The sequence below is a fragment of the Nomascus leucogenys genome, chromosome 12, assembly GCF_006542625.1.
Source record: "Nomascus leucogenys isolate Asia chromosome 12, Asia_NLE_v1, whole genome shotgun sequence".
NCBI classification, from domain to species: domain Eukaryota; kingdom Metazoa; phylum Chordata; class Mammalia; order Primates; family Hylobatidae; genus Nomascus; species Nomascus leucogenys.
Window position 1 is genome coordinate 56,553,847 of NC_044392.1, and position 16,446 is coordinate 56,570,292.

Consider the following 16,446-nt stretch of genomic DNA (forward strand, 5'->3'; position numbering starts at 1 on the left):
TCATTCTCAACCCCATACCTGCTGTGTAGCTCCCCTTTTTTCACATTCTCATCGTGATAATCCAGGTTCTTCAGGTTCATCAACACCTTGAAAAGTCATCTTTGAATTCTTTCTTGCTTTGTCATTCAAAGCATTCTGCTCCCTGACTCCCCATCTCTTCCTCTCTCCATTCTAACAGTTCCATTTGCTTGTGTTTTATCCATCCATCCATCCATCCACCCACCCATTCATCCATCCATGCATCCATCCAATCTTCCATCAGCCCATGTGTCTATTTTGTGTCAGACACTGGGGACAGAGAGATGATATGGTGAGTTACTGTCCTCGAGACATGGCAGTGTAGGGGTGGGGAACAGGATATATAAGTGAAAAACTAATGGCAGTGCAACTAGATATGTACAAAGCATGGAGGCTGTAAAATAAGAAGCTGGGAGGGATGCGCTGGCAGGAGAGCTGGGCACCCTCTAAGCAGAGAGAATGCCTTGCACTGGCTTGGGTAGGCGTAAAAGCATGCTGCATGCAGGAAGCCCTGAGTTTTGGGAAATTGTTGAGGCACAAAGTAGGAGAATCTGAGGATAGGACAGGGATTGGTGGTAAGAATTAGTCTGGAGTGTTAGGCAGGGCCCAGCACTTCAGAGGTCCTTTATGTTATGCTAAGGCGCTCAGGCTCATTCTGACAGTCCTGGGGCTCCACCAGTGGTTCGTTTTAAGGAAGGGCGTGACATGGTGAGACTAGTTCAGAGGGACAACTCTGGCAACACTGCTGCGGATAGGTTTCACGGGTGACTCTCCAAGGTGGGGAAGCCTGTGGGGGGCGTGGGGCGGGGAAAAGTAGGAAGGATGTTGCCAGGGAGGAAGAGGACACATTCAAGAGGTGTTGTGGAGGTAAAGTTGGTAGCGCTGAATAATAAGTGGGCGGAGTGGGGGGCTGCCATTCAGGTTTCTGGCTTCAGAAAGTGGGTGCATGAGAGTTCTGTGCCCACACCACTCCCATCTAAACTAGTGGCCATTCTGCCTCGGGCCTGCCTCAGTTGCCCCTGTATACGGTTTTGTTACCAATGCATAAATCAGGCCTTCATTTCTTACCTAGATTCTTGAAGTATCCTCATCATCTCTTTCAGTCCATCCTACAAAATACTGCCATCACAATCTTCCAGGGACAGCTGAACAATTCCCATTGCATAATGAATGACGTCCCAGCTTTTAGCATCAACATCAATATTCATCACTGGAGGAGACATTCTTTTCCCATACAGTCCAATTTTTGAGAAAAGATGAGGCATGTTATATGTGAAATAATTGATTGTCAAGTGGTCTTTAAGAGGGGCACAGACTCGTACTCTGAGGGCAAAGAATGAAGAAGGCAGGCTGTCTCTAGAAGTGACGCCGGGTGATCCTGTCTGTGCCCATCATGTCTTTCTAGGTGTGTCTTTCACCTTTCCCCTGGCCTAGTGTTCTCTGGTCTGGTCTTATTGTTGCCTAAAAGTGACCCCTTTTACCACCTAGGTCTTTGCAGACTGCATTGCCTCTGCCTGGAATACTTTCACTCATATTCCTGTCTGTTGAAATCCTAACCATCTTTTGATATCCAGCCCAAATGCAAGGACCCCATGAATCCCCTATGAGAATGGATCCTCTAGAAGCACTTTCTTTTCATATGACACTCTCCACATTTACTATGCATAGCACCTAACATGTCTTGTATTTTATCTCCCTCACTGGACCACTAGACTGGGAGCAGAAGTGGAAAATTGGAGGCCTTAAACCTGAGTCCAGCCTTTGAATGTGTTTTGTTAGTTTGCATATTATTCCCCAACCAAATTTAATTTACTAAAAAAACCCCTGTGTTAAACATACAGAAAATTTGAAAATATGATATAATAATATATATTTGGGACATCACCGAGAATGAACAGATTTGCTGCTGACACCTTGCCACCCACTTTTTAAGATACAAAATATTACACATGCAGTTTGAACACTAGCCCACACATCCCTCTTAAAGCTGGTCTTAACACTGCTTTTTCAAATTTAGAGTTACTAACTAATATTTAGAAATCAAAAGATTTCACATAAGAATTGGCCTCTCACCACTTTCCTGCCAGTTCTCAGCAGACCACTGTGGGTTCCACACCCCACCCAGGCCCTCAGAGCCTGCCTGTCTGGTCTGTGGCTGAGTCTTGCACCTGAGCTCCCTCATCTGCCCTCTTTACATGCTTTCCAGCAGTTGGGGTGGCTCTTCATGCCCCTCGTCCTCCTCCAAACCACTGCCCTGGCTGTGCCTCCACTGGACCTGAGAATCCAAGGCCTCATTCAAGCCCCATGGGCTCCTGTGGCTTTTCCCAGTGATTTCAGCTCAGATACATTCTCTGTACTCATATACACCTAGCTCTTAAGCCGGTGGCTGAGCACTTGCCTGCGCTTTCATTTATTCCTTTGCCAGGTACCTTGCAGAGCCACCCAGGTGAAGAAAATGGACCCAAAAGTCCCCGCTAGGTCGGCTTTCCTTGTTCTTCCCTCTGAGATTTTGCTGCCCCCATGTGATGCATTGCATGAGGTGCAGTGCGGCTTGGTGCAGGATCTCTGCCCACCTGGCACCAGTAGATGTAAGAAGGGATGGCATATATTGTTGGCCACAACACAACAAGGCCTCTATACTTGTTCAGTTGAGAATGCTGGCCATCCGATTCCTTCATCTCTCTTCGATCACTCCTTGCTGCCCAATGGAGATATGTCCTTTCCCTTTCCTTCCCAGTGAAAATTGCCCTGGTGGTTCATAGGTGTGAGGTTTCACTGGGTTGAAAAACAAGGAGGAAGGGCTGTTATCCCAGATTCCACCACCCTCTTTTCCCTCCCATGCAATTTTGCATTAACGTATGGATGGCGCGCATGCCTTTCAAGAGCTGGACAGATGCTGGCTCTTGCATTTTGTGCAGAGGACGGGGCAGGAGGGGTGTTCCATTTTTCACCTTACCCCACTGCCTGGAGCCACTCCACCCTGATGCTAGTGCTGATCATCTGTTCCTTGGGGTTTTGAAAGTGGTGGAAATCTGTTCATCTGGGCTAGAATGTTTTTCTCTTTTCCCATCAGAATGAACACTCATACTGTATCCTTTTTGATAATCCAATTCCACTGATTAATGATGTGTAAATTTCCTGTGTAGGAAAGAAGCCATCTTGATTTTGGGTGTGACTCTCATCATTGCTATCACACCTAGGTGCAGAGGGAGACAGCTTCCCCTCCACACACTCTGACCCCACAGCAACCTCCTCACCTGCTTCAGTTCAACCTTGTCCCTGATGCCCCTGAGACTGGACTTTTTTGTTTGTTTGTCTTTACTGTTGCTTCTTTGGTTGGTTATTAACTATGTCATCATTGAAGTCCCCAAACTTGTCCTGATTTGCCTCCACTTCTCAGGCACATTAAGAATAATAAGAGGGCCAACGATTAAAAGGGAGATGGAGGGAAGGAAAGTGGCTAAGGAGATGGAAGAATAAAGGAAGAAAGGATGTGATTCAAAGGAGAGAAGGATAAAGAAAAAGGAAGAGGCAGTTAAATCTGGGGATGTGGGATAGTACACTTCCACTTTTTGAGCTGAATAGGAGGTGTATTTTGAAGAAGTTCACACTTGTTCCCTTAACTTGCCCAGGAACCCATGGTGTGGCTTCATTATGTGATTTGAAAGGGTGAAATGCAAGGTTATTAATGACCAGAATGGCCAACACACATATAGCCAAGTGTGTCCTAGAGATCTTCAAGGAAATTGGCACTAAAGTTGGTGGAAGCTGGATGCATTTTTGCTTGCTCTCTCCTGCTCAAGACCATTTGGTAAGGCATGCAAGCCCTTCCAGATACCCCTCAGGGAATTTCCTGAGTTCTAGAGAATCCCCTGCATGGGATTGTGCAAGAAGGAGGTAACCCAACTAAGCTAGGGTTCTCCCAAAGATTGGCACCCCATGCTCCAGTGCTCTGCCACACCACTGACAAGACCAGTTCAGGCTGTTTGATTTGGTGGAAAGATAAGGACTTTCAGGGTCAATTTCTTGATAGCAGGCCTAGCCACTAATCAGTTGACTGTGAACAAATTTCCTCACCAATAAAATGGAAATAGTCACCCTGCCTCATAGGTTTCTGATGAGTATTAAATGAGGTAATATATGTCATATGTAGCTCATGCTGTACATGCCTGAAGTAAGGCAGAGCTTATTCAGCCTTCAACCACCCTTCCTGACCCTCCCACTACTCTGCCCACCCCCTAACCCCAGTTTCATGCTGCTCTTCTAAGTTGGAGACGGTGATACCTGGAAATGAAAGGGAAAGGAGGAAAGTATGTATTAACAGAAACCATACCTCCCTCCAGGTTAAGCATTAAAACATTTCTTGCTCATTTCCTTGAACTGTGTGAAGAAATAGGAGACTTAAAAGAAAAGAAATCCTTTCTCATTTAGGAGGAGAAATGGAGCTCTAGCAGTTAAAAGAGACCCTTAAGATAAAAGAGACCACAGTTGTTCAGAATCAGCCACTGAGATTTGGAAAAAGCAAATCACATTGTCTGTCCTCTGGTATATGATTAGGACAGAAAACTTCTAGCTGGGCCAGGGAATGGGCAGGTTTTTTTATGAGGAAGACAATAAGCTGGGCATTGTGTGAAAGGGAGGAAGCAGGACCTGGGCTTATGTCCTTGTCACATTCTGTATGAAGCCAGGAGGATGGAGCTTGATGACATCTCCTAACAATACCCACATGCACATCTCTGTCATCCTTAAATCACTGAGTCTTGGACTTTAGGGTCTCCTTGTGCCGATCCACAAGGGAACCAACCCACTCCATGGTTTTCTGCTTGGCTCCCTCCCAGCTGTAAAGTGGCTTATATGCCAGATCTCTCTGAGCGTTCTTGTAAGAGGAGGTAAACATGCTATTTGACAATGTCACTGTGTGGCAGTCGAAGGGCGGTAGATAGGTGCAAATTGGCCTGAGCAGGAGGCTCACTATTTCCAGCAGGAAGCCAATCCAGTACATCAGGGATAAAGGAAGGCTCCATCTGGAATCAAGGCAGAGGCCAAACTCTTTGCTCAGGATGTAATTAAGATTATCTTAGCTTTGGTGAGGCATGTCATCTGAGATATAGTAGAACTGTCCTTGGACACTTGGGGCCTTCTTGGGGTCCCGCAGGGCCCTCAAGGCCAGAATGTGGGTCCAGGCCACGTTGCCAACATAGACTGGGTTGACTGTGGAGAACTTGCTGACACTCGACAGGATCCCATTGTTGTTCAGGGCCTCATTTATATTGGCAGAAAGAAATGGGCTTCCTTCCCCATAGATATACATGGGTCTTAAGGCACAACTGTACAAGGTATCACCATTTTTCAGAGTCCACCCATTAGCTGCCAGCACAGCCTTCTCAGCAAGCATTTGCTGTATGGATATGGAGCGGGCCATGCATTTTCCAGAAAGTCCTCTTCATGGGCATTCTCAATGATTTCCTTGTAGGAGTTGGGCCCGGCTTACTGCAGGGTACTGGTGTAGATGAAGACTGGCACACTAGCTTGGACACAGGCCTCCAACAGGAGCTGGGTACCTGCCCAGAAATAGCATGGTTTCAGTATCAGGAAGTATCCCTAAGGGAGGGCCAAACAGATGAACAGATCTATGTGCCCCACTCCACACTCCCAAGTGCAGTGGTTGTAACAGACTCAGGATACATTCTTCTGTGGCTCTGACTGACACTGGGCCACACTACCGCCATAGGAAAATCACAAAAATGAAAAGAAACTGACATGTGGGTTCTGGAGAGCAAGAATTTTTAGACTTTTGGGTTTCAAGAACGTGTGTGTGTGTGTGTGGGTGTGTGTGTGTGTGTATGTGTACCTTAATTTTGGAAAACGACCTGGGGTTATCACTCTTTGTTTTGCCAAGTAAATACATTGAAAAATTATGATTTTTCATCAATACCATTAAAGACAGATCGTTTAAAATTTAAAAATACTCTGAGTATATGGATAGTCCCAGTCCTTAGGCAGAAAAGGGCAGTGGAAGAATTCACATGACACACACACAAATCCACAGTATGCAGGCAATATACACTCTTCCATATACATGAAATTGCTGACATTTTCCTCATTTTGTTGAGGACTAATAAAACTTTGTCACAAGGACCATCTCTGGAGTCACTGAGTAAACAGTGGGTTGTGGGAACATTCTGGAGACCCACACTCTTTTCCTGATTGTGTGTTCCCTGGGAAAGAGGCTCCCAATTTAAAGTCTGTGTGCAATTTGAATTTCTGGAGAGACAGTCTCAGGCTTTCAAAAATTAATCTAATGAGGGAACAAATTTGGAGTTAGTTTACCTTCAAGGGGGAATTGATCAACATTGTGAAGTATTTTCTAAGCCTGGGCGTGATAATGGTTTTAGGAAACAGGTGTCTCTAACACTTTCCTTGTCATTTCATATCTCCTGTTGTATGGAGCTGTGGAGAGCAGGAATTAAAATAAAAAACTGGTTACTCTTAGCATCCTCTTTGCATTGTAGGGGTACTTAGAGGTATGGGTAAGTAGCAACTGGAAAGGGTTTTTTTTTTAGATGGTGCTGGAGACTCCAAAGCAATTAGTTGCTTTAGAAAAGGAGTTTGAGGCTGGGTGCAATGGCTCAAGCCTATAATACCAGCGCTTTGGGAGGCAGAGGTGGGTGGATCACCTGAGGTCAGGAATTCAAGACCTGCCTGGCCAACATGGTAAAACCACCTCTCTACTAAAAATACAAAAAAAAAATTAGCTTGGCATGGTGGTGGGCACCTGCAATCTCAGCTACACTGGGAGGCTGAGGCAGGAGAATCGCTTGAACCTGAGAGGTGGAGTTTGCAGTGAGCTGAGATCATGCCATTGCACTCCAGCCTGGGTGACAAGAGCAAAACTCTGTCAAAAAAAAAAAAAAAAAAAGAAAAAGAAACCAAAAAAAAAAGAAAAGGAGTTTGAGTAGACTGAATGTGGAGGGCCAGGCCAGGGGTTGGAATGCTATAGTGCTGAAGACTGGGCTCTGGAGATCAGAGAGTGAGAGTGCATTAGAAGATTCCTTAAGGAAATGTGTCTGAATTTAAAGTAGGTTGGAAAGCCAGGATTCAGAAAGACCACCAAGCATTTAAGGGATGAGGATTGAATGAGGGTGCACTTTGGGCACCTGGCTGGAAACAGCTATGTAATAGCAGACCCTGTGGTGAACTGAAGAGATTGTATTCTGGACACTGGGAAACTCTTGTTGTTAAGAAAATATAGTGGGAAGGCATGTGCTGGATAATTCTGTCCTGACAGACCTCTGTGAACCAGCTTTGCTAGTTCTCTCAAGAGGATTTCTTCTTTGAGGTGGGCAGAAGGGCTCTGAATGTTCTCATCAGCCTGCACACAAGGTTCAAAATGATGACTATGGTGGCACCTGGAAGGTCATATTCTAGTCCAGGGAGCCAACGGGTAGCTGGATTTCAAGAGTCTGAAGTCAGAGATTAGTTGACTTTTGACTGGGGCCACATTAGAAAGAGCTTCCACAGCCTTTGGAGTCACATAGGAGTGAGTTTAAAGTTGAACTCTCCTACTTACTTACTTACTCAACTGTGGGACTTTGGACAAGTTGCTTGTCATTGCTCAGTCCTAGTTTTCTCATCTATAAAACTGAAAATAGCAGCCTTGAGTTCCCCCAGTTGGTAGTGATCAGCAAAGTCACTTGGCCCAGAGCACAGCACGTGTTCAATGGATAGGCTTCTCTTTCCTTCTTGTCCTTCTTTCTGATCCTCATTTCCCTACCTTGCTTTATCTCCTCCCCAGGCTACCCTACCTTTCACGTTGACATTCATGATAGACTCTGTGAGTGACTCCGAAGATATCAATGATACAAGCGGTGTGGATGACGACCGAGACGTCCTGGCAGGCTCTCTTCAGGAATGGCTCATCCAGAATGTCTCCTTCCAGCACTGTCAGCTTGGTCTTGTTCTGGAGTTCTGTGTGAGCAGAGGTTAGGTCATTGGAATGATTTCTGTATCTAGCTGAGAAGTTTTCTGATAAAGGTGATGTTACATAGGTGCTCAAGGACAGTCAGAGTGGAGTGTTAGAATGGAGGGCATGCATTCAATAGAAAGAACAAGCAAACAAAGGCACAGAAATCAGCATGTGCAGCAGTTTACTAAGAAACAGCAAACATCTGTTTCTATCTTATCTCATTTCAGAAAAGTAATGTGAGCAGTGAGCTGTCAGGTGTGCCTAGAATATAAGCATTGCTAGAGTCATGGGAGACTCACCAAATTTCTTAAGGAGCCTAGGGTGATTGTGGAGAGTTGGGTATAAGAGGGAAAAAGTGAATTTAATTTTGTAGGTGATGAGGAATCAGGTATGGAATCATGATTTTGGGTCTCCAGCATCATGTCAAAGAAAAATGCTTATTGCTATTTGGAATAAAAGAGAAACAGGTCGGGTGTGGCGGCTCACACTATTTCTTTTTGTATTGCAAATATAAATAAGCAATTTTTGGAACTTTGGGAGGCCAAGGCAGGTGGATAGTTTGAGCCTGGAGGGTTGAGACCAGCCTGGACAACCTGGTGAAACCCCGTCTCTACTAAAAATACAAAAATTAGCCCTGTGTTGGTGGCATCTGTCTATAGTCTTCACTACTCAGGAGGCTGAGGCAGAAAGATGGATGGAGATGGATGGAGCCCAAGAGGTGAAGGTGGCAGTGAGCTGAGATTGCACCTCTGCACTCCAGCCTGGGGGGTAGAGCAAGACCCTTTCTCAAAAAAAAAAAAAAGAAAGAAAGAAAAAGAGAGAGAGAAACAGAGGCAGAGTTGTGGTTTAGGTAGTTAACCTTGGCTTGAGGATATAAAATGGACAGGTATAGGGGAAATGAGAAAGCCAGGTGATCAAGTGATTAATCAGAATGTCTGTGCCAAAGTTTAGATGAGGACTGGAACCAGGGTCCAGCAGTGGAAGCAGAGGAGGGGAGAGATACACCAGGTTAGAATTTCAGACCTTACCTTGAAGGTCCTGGTACCTATTGGAGCTGGGCTGAGAGGAAAAGGAGAAGATAAAATCACCCCTATGGTTTCCTGCTTGGGCAACTAGGAGGAGAGTGGAGCCATTACTAGGGATTTGAGGATGGGCGTAAATGATGAATGTTATTGAAAAACTATTATCAGATATCATCAAAAGCAGATAGCAATGCTGAAAATGAGTTAGCTGCCGATGAACTAACATCTCAGCTGTCTAGTGTCTAGCCAAGGGCAGCAGATACAACATCCATATCTTCAGGCTCCTCTGAAATCCACAGGAAGTAACGCTGCCAGTAAAGTTGTCACCCGGAATTAGCCCACAAAATGAACACCATGCTATGTGGAGCTCAGATAAATACTCTACACTCATTCGTGCTTTATAATCTGCATACGGCTCACAGCTTGCTTATTTCCTTTTACAGCTATCTCATGAGGTAGGTATTTTGAGTCCCACTTTATTGGTGAGGAAACTGAGGCTCAGATAAATTAAAGGACAGATCTAAGGTCAGGCTTCTAGGAAGGCTTAAACCTGCCCACCCCACCAGAAGCCTTGTATTCTGTACCCCAGGTGCAGGACTGGCTGTTTAGAATCAACTTTTCTGAGAAAGAGTAAGAATAAGCCAGTTTAACTGAAATTGGCAACAAAGTCCAAAGAATTGTAAGAGTGAAATTCAGAGTGAAAAAAATCAAGGCTGGAGAAATTCCTTGCTGGGGTACAGGTGGGACCATTTAGTCTCCTAATGCCTGTGCCATGTTTTGTCTACTCCCAGCCCCTTCCCATAGTCAGGCAACTCCAAGAAGGGCCTGCATTGGGAGGAGTCAGGGTAGAGGCTGCTGGGGAGGAGGTGGTAATAGCCTGAAAGTGGAATTTTCTCTGGTTGTATTTCCCCCTCTTCTCCCCTCTCTGCTGCCTTCCTCTGCTTCTCCTTTGCTGCCGACTTCAGACAGACTGGCTCAAAGAAATTGCTATTTCAAAGAGGAAGAAGTCCAAAGTAGAGATAAAAGGACTCTTTGCGAACGAGTTTGCAGGGATCAAGAGGCACCAGGAAAGGGGACTTTGTTGATGGAGCTATAGCTTCCTCCTTGTAGAAGCTGCTGGACTAACTACTGCTTAAGCGCACAGATGCTGCACTAGACTGGGTTTGGTCAAATCCAGCTTTACCATATTCTAACTGCGGGACCTTGAACAAGTTAATTAACCTCCCTCTGGCTGTCTCCTCATCTGTAAGAAAGGAGGATAATAAAAAACCGATCTCATAGGGTTGTTATGAGGAGCAAATGAGTTGACACATGCAAAATATTTAGCACAGTGCCTGACACAGAAAGAACACTGAAAAGATTCTCTGTTTTTATCTTCATGCAGGCCCCTGCCCATTCATTATACCTTCTGAATTTTCACCATAGGAGAATAGTTCCCTTAGGCCGAGCATTGTTTTTTGTTTGTTTGTTTGTTTTTTTCTGGTATCAGGTGTTACAGTGCAAATATTGGTGAGATATAAAGATTACAAACATTTAATATTGGTCATATGTTAATCAAAGACACCATTAAAACAGAAGGTGGAGGAAATCAGACATTTGAAGAGGTCAGAGAAGAGTGAAAGAAGAGTAGATTGTTAGGTGTGGTCCTAAGTGCTGTCAAGTGGGGGCTTTTCTGTGGGTAGGGGAGTACCCTCTGGGCAGCCAGAGCCCACATGTAGACACACAGTCCCCCCAATCCCCTGGGTTGGGCAGGTGGACAGGGAATTGGTTTGGGGCACACAGAGAGGCAAAGAGAGAGTCTGAAGACCCACTTTGCCTAGCATCAACCCAACGGCCAAGTGATGGAGCCTCTGGAAGGAAGCTCTGGCCTGAGCGTTGCTATACATTGATCAGATGGCATTGGCAAGTAACTTTATGTTTCTAGAACTTGATGGGTTCATTGTCCAGTTGGATGTGACCCATTTTGTACCTTCCTCATGGGGTTATTTGCACAAGGAGTTGCTACAGCAAATTCTGCAATCAATTCCTTTGGGGTATTGAGCAACAGAGAGAAATGGTTTAAGAAAAGAGCCATTTATAAGAAATCTAAGTGAGGCATATCTGGCCTCATACTGCCTCTTACTCTCTCTCTGCTCTGTGCTGTGCACTTGTGCACACTCTCTCCCTCTCACTGATGCCCTCTCTCTCTCCTATCCTCTCTTTCTCATTCATTCACTGACTTTCTCATTCTCTCTCCTCATTTTCTCTCTCTCTCTCTCTCTGACACACACACACAAACCACACAAACACTTACACACTCATCTTTACCTTTGCTCCCTTTTATTTTGCCTTCACTAAAAATCCTAAGGAAGCTTCCAAACAAAACAAAGTCCAGCGCAGTCTAGAAAGGCAGGACCCACTGGTGAGGTCTTTAGGGTAATGGTGTCCTTCGTGAATGTTGCAAAGCAATCACCAAGACAAAAAGCTGAAGACGTAAAAGAGTTATAGGCAAGAAAGAGAACAGATGTAGGATTTTCTTAATAGAAGAAGAGAGGCCTGGAGGCTGAGGTGGCTGCCTCTCAAGTTCTGGGTCAGGGCCAGAATCCAATCTCTGGGCACCCCGTTCAGTATATTTCACACTGTGACATTTTATGCTATTTAATATTTCCTTTTTGATGACTTTGGATGTGGGATTGGCCTAGATTTTGCTACAACTTTCCATAACTTGCTAGACAAGGTCCACCTCCCCACACCCATGCAGGATTTAAGCTGGAGCCACACAACTATGACTCAAGTTTACTTACTAGAAAATTCCTCCCTCAATCCTGGTCTGAAGGCCCTGTCCAAGGCCCTGATCTCCTTCAGCTCTGTCTCCTCCACTAACAGGCAGATGATCCTCTGACCCAGAAACCCTCCTGCTCCTGTCACAAGACAGCTCCAGCCTGTCATGGCCAATCCAAGGTAGCAGGAAACACTCTCCAGGAAACAGAAGATGCTGGGGAGCAGATCTTATTCTAGAGTGCCCCTGGAGATGGCTAAAAAGGGAGATCAGATATTTATACACTCACACAGATGCCTTTTTACTTCCACCCATTTTTTTTTTTTGCAAAAATTCCATATCCTCACCATTGCCAGAAGTAGCTGAAAAAAAACAAAATAGCTCTAATCATTAGTTAGATTATTAATAGCTGGACAGAGTAGTCAGGGTGCTGATCGCCTCATCCTTTGAGGCAAGCCTGGAGCTTTGTGCACTGTGGCTTCTGGCTCAGCCTTTATCACCATGAACTCCTGCCACAAACTCATTGCTCTCTGCTCCTCCAGGATCCCTTTTCTCAGAAGAATAGTGACCTTTAAGTTTTATCTCCCAGGAACAGAAAGAGAAGTTTAATCTCCCAGGAACAGAAAGAGAAATTCAAGGCTGCAATATGATAAAAAGTCTTGGGTTTAGACTTAACAGGACACTGGTCAGTTGATACCAGCTCTCTGGGATCTGCAATCTGTGAACTTAAAGTAGACTGAGAGAAATCTTCAAGTGCAATGTGAATTCTGATCTTGTGCAGTGAATACATTTGGAAGGAAATCCACATTAGCCCATTATCTCCTCTCTCAGACTATCATTTGAGATGTTGCTCCTGTCTTGCAAGGTCTAGAAATTTGCAATGTTGACAGCTGCAATCACTAAGTTTTATGTGAGATGACTTTCTCTCCTACCCAATATATCCAAAACCTCAATTGCAATTTTCCCCTGGAGAGCTCTGGATTCCTAGACAAAGAACATCATTGAAGGGAAGCTATCTAGTGATAACTGCTTAATTATATGGCCTGTACCACAAGAGTGGGGATTTCTGGTTGTATGACCCAGTGACTCTTATCATAGATGTTTGAACTTATCCCGTATTTTTGGCTGCAAAACCATTCTCAGCAAATTCCTGAACTGAATATGCTGTGAATGCTTCTGTAGCCTACGGCTGACAACTGCCCAATATCACTACCATAAGCTCCCCAAAACACTTTCCTCTATTTTAAAAAATCAAGATGTAATTCGTATGCATTAAAATGCCCAGATCTTAAGTGTTCAGTGCCAATGAACTTTGACAGTTATATATGCCCATGTAAGTACCACTCAAAGAAGATGTAGACCATTTCCTTCACTCCATAAAGTTGTTTTCCAACTGTTCCCTGTTATTTCCCTGCCCTTCGCCCAATCAATCTCATAGGCAACTGCTTTCTGATTTTTATTCCCACAGAATTTCCATTTTCTATTTCAATTTCCTATATTGTCATAATTTATTCTTCTAAGATCTCTGTGGTTCTGGATATATGTTTAAATATAAAATCATTTTAAAATTTAGTTTTGTGCATGGTGTACAGAAAAATTAACTATTGATTTTCTCTATTGTTTGTTCATTTTTATATTTCTTGATTTTCATAATTGGATTACATTTATTTTTGGATTTATTATACTCTTATTTTTCAGTATTCTTTTGATGAAAGCATAGATAATTGACTTTAGTCCTTTGCTCATTTCCACTATAGGTATTTAAAGTTGTAAATTTCTCTCTAAGCACTGTGTCAGCTGTATCCAACATTTTGATGCACTGGGTTATCATCACTCAGTTAATGATGTTTTGAATTTTTTCTTGTGAGTTAGTCTACGACCAAAGTGTTATTCAAAGTATGTTGCTTGTTTTCTAGGATTGGGAGTTTTCTAGATATCTTATTGTTATGGACTTCTAATTAAATACTATTGTGGCCAGAGCATATACCCTGTATTATTTTGATCCTTGGATATATGTTGAGACTTGTTTTATGATGCAGCATATGGTCTATGTTGGTGAAAATGCCATAAGTACCTGAAAAGAATGTTTTCTGAAGTTGTTGGAAGTCATACTCTACCAACGATTTGATTTGAAACCCCACTCTGGGTCTTGCCCTCTTCCTACGTTGTAGACATTCACCTAATACTTGGAACCTGACTACAAGTGCTTCAAACCCACTTGCCTAGGAAAGGTTCGCCTTGTGCTGCAAGATATAGCAGCTTGTTCTCTGAAGCTATCAGAACTAGCTACAGGCCCTGGGTCTTGCTGAGACTTGTGGAGCACTGTCTGAGGCCACCCCGGTGCATCGCAGGCCTTTGCCTGCTGTAGCAGGTGCTGGAGTGCACCTTAGATAGCCCTCATCTCCTTCAGGACAGTATCGCTCATTCCCTCAGCTGTTGAGAGTTTTGGAGGCTAATAGATCAACCAGTGTCTCTCTTGGAGTCTCTGAATGGAACCAATAAATAAAGCTTTCTTTAGACCAATAAATATCTCACTTTCTTTAGGAAAATGAGAAATAAAACAAAGGGCAAGACTGATGTGAGCCAAACTACCAATTTTCTTTTATTTTTTTATTTTTTTATTTTTTAAATTTTTTTCCCAATCATAAAAGCTTTTATTTTAAGATAAGTATTATGCAAACACAGGATGGAAATCAGACTCACTGTAATTGGGATGAAAAGGCAACTCTAAGAAGAATGCTGTACATATGACACCTATTGCATTTTTATGCACTAGCCTTGCATTCCCTTCCCTTCTTCCTCATCTTTGAAATGCTAAAGGTAATTACACTAAAAAGTTACTACCAGGCTTAATACGAGAGAACCATGTGTATAAGAAAGCAAGACTTTCAGATAAGCAATCTCCAAATATTTTCTATTTTATATGCATTTATGATTTTTCTTATAAAGAGAGAGTGTTTTATGTGCAACATCTGCAAATGGAAATAAATCTACCTTTCACTCAAGCCCAAATAATCAAATGTAAAATACAGACAGTACAGCAAACTACAATGGCGGCTGTGATTCTTAGGGCAGCATGTGCAAAATCCAGTATTTTGCTATCTACTTACATCACTGTGGTCAGAAAAGAAATGTGCCAAAACTACCTTTCCCATTCCGCTTGAACTGGTTCCCCACAATTCCAACAAACATCTCCTGTGACATTAAGTTGAACAGCTTTACTGAGGCATAATTGATATATCATAACATTCATCTGTTTTAAGGCACAGTTCAATTACTTTTAATAACATTTTAGAGTTGCGTGACCATCATCACAATCCTGTTTTGGAACATTTCTATCATTCCTAAGGAATTCCTCATGCTCATCAGTTGCCACTCCTTATTCCAAACCCCCCAGCTCTAGGAAGCCCCTAATTGATTTCATGACTCCACAGATTTGATTTTCTGGACACCATATAAATAGAATCATACAATATGTGGTCCTTTGTATCCGTCTTCTTTCACTTAGCTTAATATACTTTTATGGTTCATCTATGTTGTAGCACATATCAATATTTCATTCCTTTTAGGTGTCAAATCCTATTAAATTGTATGGATGGCTCCTATTAGTTTATTCACTTATCAGTTGATAGACATTCAATGTGTTTCCGCTTTTTGGACTATTATGGATAAAGCTGATATAAATATTCACATTCACTTGTCGTGTTGACATACATTTTTACTTCTTTGCAGTAGACAGGTAGGAGTGAAACTGCTAGGTCATATGGTAAATGTATCTTTAATGTTTTAAGAAACTACCAAATTGTTTTCCAATGTGGCTGCCTGTCCCATCAATAATGCATGAGTATTTCAATTTTTCACATCATTGTGTTTTCAATTCCTCCAATTGTTACTGTCTTTCCTTTTTATTATAGCATTCTAGTGGGTAAGAAGTGGTATCACATTGTAGTTTTGATTTGCATTTCCCTGCTGACTGATGATGCTGACCATCCTTTCATGTGCTTTATTGGCCATTCCTATACCTTTTTGGTGAAATGGCTATTCAAATATCTTCCCCATTTTAAAATTGGGTTATTTACCTTTTTGTTGTTTAATTGTAAGTGTATTTTATATTCTAGATACAATTCTTTATCAAATACATGATTTGAAATTTTTTCTTAGTCTGTGGCTTATCTTTTCATTTTCTTATTGATGTCTCTCAAAATGCAAACATTTTTAGTGTTGATCATGTCTCATTTTTAAACTTTTTCCCTTTGACCAGGAAAAGTTGGGGTTTTGCCTAATTCAAGATCATGAATATGTTAATCTATGCTTTCTTCTAAGATGTGCATAATTTAACCCTTACATTTAGGCCTATAATCAATTTTGAGGGAATTTTTGCTTATGTGTGAGTTAATGGCCTAAATTCTTATGGCCACTTGATTTTGACAAAAGTAAATTCAATGAAGGAAAGGATAGTCTTTTAAAGAAGTGATACTGAGACAACTGAATCATCTACATGCTCAGGGAATTTCAGCATGCTGTGTAAAGTGATGCCAATCTGAGCCATACCCTATAGGCATTAGAGTTTGTGAAGACTTTCTCGATATGATAACCATGTGTTAAATAATATGCTGTAGCTAGTTCTCCTCTCTTCCTGTTCCACAGGCAGCCACATTGTCCTGTTTTGCTCCAGCCACATC

General features: G+C 42.8%; 1 protein-coding gene across 1 annotated transcript; it reads right to left on the reverse strand.

The window, feature by feature from the left end:
• Positions 1-4,768: 4,768 nt before the first annotated feature.
• On the reverse strand, positions 4,769-11,934 carry LOC100606563 (3 beta-hydroxysteroid dehydrogenase/Delta 5-->4-isomerase type 1). Its single transcript, XM_004093291.2, is given in 5 exon segments — positions 4,769-5,412; positions 5,415-5,579; positions 7,824-7,852; positions 7,854-7,986; positions 11,790-11,934. Coding segments are annotated over 5 exon segments (1,116 nt in total).
• Positions 11,935-16,446: the final 4,512 nt, after the last annotated feature.